Source organism: Nansenia antarctica (assembly GCF_963989245.1).
Source record: "Nansenia antarctica genome assembly, chromosome: 8".
Lineage (NCBI taxonomy): Eukaryota > Metazoa > Chordata > Actinopteri > Argentiniformes > Microstomatidae > Nansenia > Nansenia antarctica.
Genome location: NC_137678.1, coordinates 44,068,446 through 44,078,247, shown reverse-complemented (window position 1 = coordinate 44,078,247; position 9,802 = coordinate 44,068,446). Strand labels below are relative to the sequence as shown.

The window sequence follows — 9,802 nt, the reverse complement described above, 5'->3', positions numbered from 1 at the left end:
CTTTATTTGTTATACATTTGATGATTATGGCTTACAGCTTATGAAAACCTCAAATTAAATATCTCAGAAATGTGTAATATTACATGAAATCAATAAGAAAAGGATTTTAAATACAGAAATGTCAGCCCTCTGAAAAGTATAATCATGCATATGTACAATGCAATGAGTCTATATACTATTTAAGCTTAATATGATAAAACTCACTTTCGGGTAGTTGCCATCTTGGAAATATGCAAATTAGGGGTCCAGACACACCCAATCATAAATATAAGCATTCCAATGTGTTTCTAATAGTCAAAAAACATAAAATAGACACCAGGCTTGCATTTCTAGTTCATTTGGTTCAAAAGATATAGCCAAAACCTTTTTCGGAGGGCGGCCATATTGATTTGGCCGCCATGGCGACCCCGGTGGTCGTTGGCTCGGGCGCCCTGGCTAAATCATTAAAGCATACTCTGAGCTACATCTGGGCCAACCCTTTAAGTTGAATTACTGAAATGAATGAACTTTTGCACGAACAAACCCCTAAGCCCTCACACTGCACACTGCTCACATCCAAGCGGGCAACCCCTTGCCCTCTCGATCCCATCTCCCCTCCCTTCTTCTCCAATCCATTTCCTCCGACATCCTTCCTTAATCACCGTAATCAACTCCTCCTTATCCACAGGATCTGTCCCGGCTGCCTTCAAGATAGCCAGAGTCAAGCCTCTCCTCAAGTAACCTATAGTACCCTTCCTCTGTCCACAACTACAGACCGGTCGGTATCCCTTCTCTCCTTCCCTTCCAAAACCCTTGAACGTGCTGCATCTAAACATCGTGGTCCTCTGTAGCTCAGTGTGGTCCTCTGTAGCTCAGTCGGTAGAGCACGGAGCTAACAACGCTTAGGTCGTGGGTTCGATTCCCGCTGGGATATAATACTGAAAAATGTACGCACTCAGTGCAATGTAAGTCGCTTTGGATAAAAGCATCAGCTAAATGGGGTATATTATTATATTAAACAACTGACTGACTGACTGTCTCCGGAAGATGGAACATCTGGACCCCACCAATCCGGCTTCAAGGCTGGGCACTCCACTGAGACTGCTCTCCTTGTTGTCACGGAGGCCCTCCACTCTGCTCAAGCTTCCTCCCTCTCCTCTGTTCTCATTCCCCCGGACCTGTCTGCTGCCTTCCACACAGTCAACCACCAGATCCTTCTCTCCATCCTCTCAGAACTGGGCATCTTGTATTATCTTGTAGATAGTACTAGTTTTTTGTCTGTCTTACATGTAACGATGAATTGAGTATCAAGGACCCCAATTGAAATAAGCCAGTGGCTTTCTTGGGTTTTTATCCTGTTAGTTGACCTTGTATGTAATATGTACTTTCATGTACCTACTTCTGCAAATCTTCTAATAAAGTTCTCAATCAATCAATCAATCAATCTCTGGCATTGCACACTCCTGGTTTGCTTCCTACCTACCTATCTTTCTTTCTTCTTCTATCACGACGACTGCCAATGGCCCCTGTCCTGAGCTAGATTACTGCTACGACTGGTGCATTGATGATTCACTTTGGAATAAGGCGTCTGCAGTGCTAAATGCCAAACATATAAATGTAAAATATATACATATATATTACCTTTAGTAGCCGACTCCATAGTTACGAAGAAGTGTCCAGTCTATCATATGGGTCGCAATCGTTTGCTGTAAGAAAGATAAACAGGAGTGCATTCAATAGTGTACCTAAGTGCTTAGCTAGGTAGTTGCTAGGCAGCCAAGATCAGGCTAGCTGTAGTTCTATCTCTGTATTCACGTGATTTGACTTGTGTGGAAAGGAGCACTTACCCTTATATTAAATTGAGAAAGGTCTGGCTAGCAAATACAGTTGCTTGCTTATCAAACAACTTTCTGTGTGGTCAAAGTCAACTTTTTTTTTATTGCATTAGCTATTTCAGTTAGCGAGCGTTTTCGCTAGCTCTGTCTCCGGCTGCGTTCGTAAGTTCGCGCTGAGAGCGCCGGAGCGCACACTGAGTTCAACGTCATGAAGTGACCACGTCATTTGATTGGACAAGAGACATTCCATGAGTGCTGGTCAGATTTCCAGAGCGAGTTTACGAACGCAACCCCTATTGGCTCCTTTCTCTTCTTCTTTGGTTAATATTACGCTTTAGCGCCGACTAGAGTTATGTGAGGAAATTACCAAAACAAAAGAGATGGAAAGAAAAAGCACATGACGTGAAACAATCGAAGACATGTCAAAGTAAGAATATCAAATGTATTTATTGACATACATTTTATTAAGACGCAATTAATTAAGATATGAGAAGCATCTGCATGTCAGTCTCATCTATCTAGAAATCTATACGGTATGTTACCTTATGGACCTGAGCATAAATGCACAGTGAACCTCAGGAATGGCTTCATGGTAATGCCATCTATCAAGGCACACTTTTTTCCCCCTTAATACAGTACCTTGGTTTTAACGGTTATGCTACAGAGGAAGTTTAGCCAGTCAGGGAAAATGTTAATTAGAGTTAGGAATGTTCTGGTTCTCACAGTTATCAATCAGGAATTATTTTAGAATTCAGGTTAATCATGTAATCACACAGCTTGTAATGTCAAACATATCATAAAGACAAGTGTCTTTGTCCTTATCCCCATGGGTAACGGTGCATGATCTAAGGTGCATACCTCCATATAGAGAGTGAAGAAGACCATTGATTGTGGGTCTTGCATTATACAAGTTGCAGGATAATACTGTGACCATGGACGGTTACCAAAATCAACAGTTACACCACAATATGGCTACTCTGTCAAAGTCTGATCCCTTGTTTGTCTACAAATGTAGTGCAACAGGGAGACTACAAAACACTTTTTTTCCCACCTCACCCTCAACTTTATCTCTCTCTCCCCCCCCCTCTTTCTCTCACTGTTTGAGCACAGGGAGCTCGTTGGGCTTAAAGAAGGCTTGGGACATCCCCATGGCGTAGATGTAGACCTTGGAGTCCACCACAATCTTCTCTTTCTTCATCAGATCTACAGTCAGACACAGAGGGAATCCAGGCCAATATCAGCAATGGTACATGACCACTTATGTTAATAATAAACAAAATAACAATTGTCTTTGATGTAACGGAGTACATCATGAATTGTATTTCTGTATATAAAGTATATAGTATTCATAAGTATATCATCACCATCAACTTTCCTCTGGAATCCATCAAGAGGTAGAAGAAGTACTTCAACAAATTCTGAAGGACAAACAAAGGCCAGAATAAGGTTTTGACATTACTGTAACAGTGGACAGAAATTGCAGAAGTTGTCTCAAAAGATTCAACATTAAAATAAAAGTCTTTACCTCCATCACCTGGAAAATAATGAAGAGAGACAGAGAGAGTTAGAAAGAGTACAAGTTAAGGCTTACATGGAATATACAACAATGGAATATACAGTATGTATATACGACGTGCTGTGTTTTGTGTTCCCGTCTATGTCTCCTACTCTCACTCTAACTCTCATACAGGTGTCCGTTCACGATTGGCCTGTCAGTCCCATCCGTCATCATTCGCGCACCTGTTCCGGACCAATCAACCGTCCATCCGTCTATTTAAAACCCCTCCTATCCTCTATCGACAGGAGTTGGAGAGTCATTGTCTGTCGTGTTTTGTTTGGTGTCTATTGTTGGAAGTGAATTAGCCAAGCCACGTGCATTGTTAGCTGTTTCTTGTTCTGGTAAAGCAGGGGATAGGTAAGCTGCCCATGGGTTTACTTTGCATCACGTAGCCGTATCTTTGTTATAAACATTAGGCTAGAAATGGGTGCCCCCCCCCCATGTGTTTAGAAATATTCTTGCATTTTAGTCTTGGTTTCATAGCGTTTGTGTTGCAACGCACCTACATTCAACAGGCTCACTGCATCGTGTTGAGCCCTGGATTTACTCTACAGAAGGGTCGTAAACAGTTCCACTTATGTCATGTGCAGTCCAAGAGACTGGGCCTCTGGCTTACCCAGCTGCTGTGTTGGGTTGACGTTCTCCATGTCATCCCCATTGATGTTGACCATGACGATCTGTGTAGTGCAGTTAGAGAGGCCAGGGTCCAAACAGGTCACTGAAGAGCAACATAGAGGGTCAGTCAGACCTGTACTATGCTCTGAGCTACTTTACACAGCTGCCTTCTACAGAACTTTAGGAGACAACAGTTTCTACAGAACTTTAGAGACAACAGTTTCTATAGAACTTTAGAGACAACAGTTTCTATAGAACTTTAGAGACAACAGTTTCTATAGAACTTTAGAGACAACAGTTTCTGGCAACTCACAAGGTCACAGAGAGATATCCATTCACAACGCAGATTTGTAGCAATCCGGGGTTTTCTCAAACTGTTGCCATGTTCTCAACTCCGCTCACCATGAACAAACATTTGAACAAGTTACAGAAGCAACTGCGTTCCAGACAAACTCGACTTCAGACTTTCAATGGAACACATTATAAACCGAAAAACCCAACAATTCACTAGTGCGTATTAATAATAATAATAATAATAATTCATTGAATTTATATAGCGCTTTTCCGAGGCTCAAAGACGCTGACAATATAGGGGATACAGAAAACACAAAAACAACAAGTAACATGGGACACAGAGTCAGCGAGGGGGGGGGGGGGGGGGACAGGGGAGGTGGTTAGGGGTAGGGGAGGCTGTATGCATATCAGGGGGGTGGCAGGATGCGTGTCAAGGGGGGGGGGGGGCGGGGGCGCCGGGATGGGGGAGATGGCTAGGGGTAGGGGAGGCTGTAGGCATGGGAGAACAGGTAGGTTTTGAGGTGGGATTTAAAAGTGAGAAGTGAGGGTGAGTCTCTGAGTGGTTGGGGGAGAGAGTTCCAGAGGCGGGGTGCAGCTCGTGAAAAGGCACGGTGACCGAAGCCTTTGAGTTTTGAGGGTGGGACAGTGAGGGGAACAATGGATGAGGATCGGAGGGTACGGGTAGGGCGGTGGGGGAGAAGGAGGTCAGTCAGGTAAGGGGGGGTCAGGCTATGGAGGGTTTTGTATGTGAGGATGAGGATTTTTAATTGGATGCGTTCTTTGATGGGGAGCCAGTGGAGAGAGTGGAGGACAGGAGTGATGTGGTCACGGGAGCGGGTGTTTGAAAGGAGGCGTGCAGCAGAGTTTTGGACCATCTGGAGTCTATGGAGGGAGCGGGAGGTGATGCCGGTGAGTAGGGAGTTGCAGTAGTCAAGGCGGGAGGAGATGAAGGCGTGGATGAGGGATTCAGCAGCGGACGGGGAGAGGCAGTGTCAGATTTTTGCTATGTTGCGGAGGTGGAAGTAGGAGGTCTTGATGATGGAGCTGACGTGGGGATCAAATGAGAGGGTGGGGTCCAGGATGAAGCCGAGGTTGCGAGCCAGGGGGGAGGGGGTGATGGTAGTGTCATCGATGGTGAGTGTGATGGGTCCGGTTTTATTGAGGGTGGATTTGGTGCCGATGAGGATGACTTCGGTCTTTTCACTGTTGAGTTTGAGGAAGTTGTGTGTGAGCCAGGTTTTTATTGCTGAAATGCAGTTTTCGATGTGAGTGAGGGGTGGGTTCTGGGTGGAGTTTGTGGTGATGTAGATCTGGGTGTCATCGGCGTAGCAGTGGAAGTCCAGGTTGAATTGGCGGATGATGTGACCGAGGGGGAGTGTGTAGCAGAGGAAGAGCAGGGGGCCGAGGACTGAGCCTTGTGGGACCCCCTGTGTGACAGAGGAGGAGGAGGAGGTGTGACCGGAGAGGGAGATGAACTGATGTCTGTTGGTGAGGTAGGAGGTGAGCCAGTCCAGGGCGTGGATGGCGAACCGTACGGTTCAATATAAAACCGAGAACCGTTGCACCCCTAGTGTTAAGTCATTACCTGGGGTGACACCCACCACCTCCCCTGTGTAACCCGTTTCCTCCTTCAGCTCTCTCAGTGCAGCAGTCTCTGCGCTCTCTCCCTCATCGATCAACCCTGAAAATAGTAGCAGAAATACAACAAATCACTGCTATGACAGCAATGTGGATAAGACATTGCTAAGAAAGATGACTCATAAATAAAGTGTGTTTACTTAAGAGAGCTTTTTTTTTGGGAACTTAGTTTTTATTTCAGTTTCAACAACTTGTACAATCATGTCATGTTTTGTCTACAATTCTTTCCATTCTTTTAGCTGTACACATATGGTCCATGGATGTGGTTCAAAGCATGACACACAAAGCAAAAAAGAGGGATCAACAAAAACATTGAGATGTCAATGACGGAATAAAATTAAAGATTTTGAAAAGAAAGAAAGAAAAAGGGTAGGGTCGGGGGGGGTTGGGTCAGGTGGGGGTTGTGTATGTGTGTGTGTGTGTGTGTGTGTATGTGTGTGTGTGAATGCAACACAGGCATATATCTATGTGTAGTGATATGAAGTGAGTCTAGAATACAGAAATATACGAGTCGAGATGTGTGGAAGGGTTCACTGTATTAATATGGACATAACCGGGCTCCATCTTTTAATAAATAGATGTTTCTGGAGTCTCAGAGTGTATGTTATTTGTTCCATCTGGTAGATTTCCCATACTTTCTCTGTCCACATATTGTATGTAGGGGGGTCTGGTTTTAACCACTTAATTGTAATGCATTTAATTGCTGCCGTTAGTAATATCTTCCATCAATGCCTTCTGGTATAACTCCCAGTAGTGCCATCTTTGGATCTTTGGTAAATTTTTGGTGGAATACTGCTTCAAGGGCCTCAAACACCTCTTCCCAAAATGTTCTTAATTTGGGGCATGACCAGAATATGTGGGTGTGGTTGCCAATTTGCGTACTGCAATTTCTCCAACATTTATTTGAGTGTGTTGGGCCCATTTTAGCCACTATTTCTGGGGTTCTAAAGAATCTCATAACCACTTTCCATTTGAATTCCCTCCATGTATTTGAATTGGTCACTAAATGTGCTTCAGTGCATATTTCCTCCCATATGTCCTGTGATATGTCAGTGTTCATTTCCTTAAGAGAGCTTTGAGATGTGACTTCATATGTGTACTGCATTATACAGTACCTGCAGGGAACTCCAGGGTGATGCTTTTCATTGGTGGACGGAACTGCTTTACCATGACAACACAGTCCTTGTGTAGGGTCCTCTTCAGGAGGGCGATTATCCCCACACCTAGGTCAATAAACAGGGACCCTATTACTGCTGTTAACCATTTAAATGACACACACATGCGCACACACACACACGCACGCGCGCGCGCACACACACACACACACACACACACACATACACATATACACACACACACCATCTGCAGGAGTGTTGGCCGTTCTGGTTGTCCTTTTTGTAGTCTCCCAGGTTCTATTGAAAGAGAAATAACAGGGAGTGGAAGAAGTCATACACAGTCCATGCAAATAGACTCATGCAGGCTTATGCAACTCAATGATAGATTCAATACCTTGTGGTTCCAACAGGATCCACATAGGTGGTCTTCTCAAGCTTCACCCATTTTCCAGATGCAATTACCTGGATATAGAATAATCGAGTAACAGCTGTCATACAAAACACAAGAGGAACTCACATCATCTTAATAACCCCATATGATTGTAAATATGATATTAATAAGACTGTACATCGGTTTTACCTCTTCTTTGACAACGTGAGGTACGGTTGTAGGTTTGGGGTGGCTGAGGTCGTTCATCTTTCCAGTATTGCTTCCTTAGTGATGGACAAAGAAAGATGTGTTCAGTCTGCAAACTTTACTGTACCCTGTCCCATTACAGACACAAAGAAAGAAACAAGTTGCTCATTGCACGAATAGCTGATTCATACTGACGTAATTCCAAAACGCTTACTCTATGTATAGAATGGGTAATATAGCTTGGAAAATGTTTATCACTTATTTAATCAAGTATGGTCCTGCAAGAAACCTTTCTGGCTAACGTAGGTACCCCTGACTTCTGATTAATTTGTTGTTGCTTAGTCCAACACAATAATGTTACGTTGCTGGTGATCTCATCATGAAAACATTATTTATACATTTAGCTAGAAGGAAATATTCCAAAAGAGCTGTATGATTGTATGATTGTATGATTGTATGATTGTATGATTGCAGTTCACTCACGTGAAGATGATCCAGAGGTTTGTCACAAGTCAGCGGCGCGTACTATTGACCACGCCTACGGTGCACCACAATAATATGTCCCCCTTCTGAGAAATAAAAAAAGAGGATGATTAATGAGCAAGTCTGTGATCGTTGTCTGTTACCAGAGGTCAGTCAGAAATACCATGTAATAGTAGTTTGTATAGAAATTACAAATGTATCTTAAATGATCAACATGGAACATTTTTAAAAATGACATCATGACATTTTACGGGGACGTATTTGACAGCTGGACATATTTCCGGCAAAGCTATTGCAGCATGAAGAAGGAGCAAGTTGTCAACTGTCAGTTTTCGGTCTGGTATCCGATATTCAAGAAGCATACCATTAAAAGGTCAACCCCGTTTATTTCATAAGCAAAGCTCTAGAGATATGTGTTTGATGTGACTAGCTAACTAACTAGCCAGCTGTCATGATGATGATGTCTGGTGAGAATGAGCTCCGTGTCTGAAGTTGTTCAATGCTCTGTTTCAGTTTGGTTCTTCCCCTGCCTCAGAATGTAATTGATTATTTGCTGGACGACGGAACACTGGTAGTCTCAGGAGGGTAAGCATATAACACTGTACACACACACACACACACACACACACACACACACACACACTCTCTCTCTCTCTCTCTCTCTCTCTCTCTCTCTCTCTCTCTCTCTCTCTCTCTCTCTCTCTGCCCACACCCATTCACATGATCCTTTTGGTACAATCTCTCTTCACTCCAGTGACAACAACACGTGGCAAACCCAAACCAACAGCAGCGACTCAGAGGGGGAGGAGGATGTTCAGGTACCCAATATGATTTATGAACGGTCATCAAATCATAAATATTTAGGCAAGTGTCTATCTGTCTCTTTATATAAATATCTAATGAACTGCTACTTGTTTTTAATTTTCTCCTCAAAAACACCAGTGGTCCGATGATGAAACCACAACCACTGTTACAGTAAGTCATTTGATTATCTGAATGTCAAGAATAAATTCCCATCCCTCTGCCTATAACTCCAATACGTATGAGGTTGTGACATGATATTTTGTAGAGGACACCTGTGGAGATTTGTGGTGGCTTTGTATTCCAGGCTCCAGAGTTCCCAGAGTTCAACGCCAAAGTGTTGGAGGCCATAAATGCCCTGGGTGGAGGTGTCTTTCCCAAGCTGAACTGGAGCGCTCCACGGGTGAGAGCTTCAACACTCAAACACAGTAACAGCAATGTTCCCACTGTATGTTTGAATCCTAACAAGCGTGTGTCTGTGCCTTCCAGGATGCTAACTGGATCGCTTTGAACAGCTCCCTACAGTGTCAAAGTTTGAGTGATATCTTCCTGCTTTTCAAGAGCTCTGACTTCATCACCCACGACCTCGCACAACCGTAAGATCCCATCCCCCAACACAGACACACACACACACACACACACACACACACACACTCGCAAAAACATACTCACTCCCATTGCATTACCTTCTCATTCAGTTGACATATTCTCTCATCCAGAGTTAGAGTGCTGGTGTGACAGTGAGATGGGTTTTCAGTAGGGATGCACGATATGCATTTTTTCCAACCGATACCGATAACCGATGTTTACCCGCTTCTCGTGGCCGATAACCGATATGAGAACAGATATAATATATAACAAGCATAACCAAAAAATCGCTATTATGACGATGTACTGTGCCTATGCT

General features: G+C 43.7%; 3 protein-coding genes across 4 annotated transcripts in view; 1 reads left to right on the top strand and 2 right to left on the bottom strand.

Annotated features, from left to right (window-relative positions):
• Positions 1–1,970, bottom strand: part of LOC308164244 (F-box DNA helicase 1-like) — a 30,976-nt gene extending 29,006 nt beyond the window's left edge. Inside the window, exons 1-2 of the mRNA XM_080538383.1 lie at positions 1,827–1,970; positions 1,621–1,685 (exon numbers count right to left, since the gene is read on the bottom strand). Coding sequence (XP_080394509.1) covers positions 1,621–1,639 — 19 coding nt within the window. The 5' untranslated portion in view covers positions 1,640–1,685; positions 1,827–1,970. The remainder of the gene's footprint in view (positions 1–1,620; positions 1,686–1,826) is intronic.
• A 272-nt stretch (positions 1,971–2,242) lies between these two features.
• nudt5 (nudix (nucleoside diphosphate linked moiety X)-type motif 5) lies at positions 2,243–8,370 on the bottom strand (the record flags this gene model as incomplete). The annotated part of the gene is made up of 9 exons (XM_080538382.1): positions 2,243–3,017; positions 3,179–3,232; positions 3,989–4,090; positions 5,867–5,962; positions 7,035–7,142; positions 7,279–7,331; positions 7,429–7,496; positions 7,615–7,688; positions 8,346–8,370. The coding sequence occupies 9 exons, from the start codon at positions 8,368–8,370 to the stop codon at positions 2,908–2,910; spliced, it is 690 nt and encodes a 229-aa protein (XP_080394508.1). The 3' UTR covers positions 2,243–2,907.
• Positions 8,371–8,386: 16 nt separating this feature from the next.
• Positions 8,387–9,802, top strand: part of LOC308163667 (translation initiation factor eIF2 assembly protein-like) — a 112,057-nt gene continuing 110,641 nt past the window's right edge. For both annotated transcript variants that reach the window (XR_013937624.1, XM_080537847.1), the window contains exons 1-6: positions 8,387–8,467; positions 8,608–8,679; positions 8,849–8,912; positions 9,037–9,069; positions 9,203–9,298; positions 9,385–9,491. Coding sequence is in view for 1 of the 2 variants with exons in the window: in XM_080537847.1 (XP_080393973.1) it covers positions 8,394–8,467; positions 8,608–8,679; positions 8,849–8,912; positions 9,037–9,069; positions 9,203–9,298; positions 9,385–9,491 (446 nt within the window). In the remaining variant the exon portion in view is untranslated. The remainder of the gene's footprint in view (positions 8,468–8,607; positions 8,680–8,848; positions 8,913–9,036; positions 9,070–9,202; positions 9,299–9,384; positions 9,492–9,802) is intronic.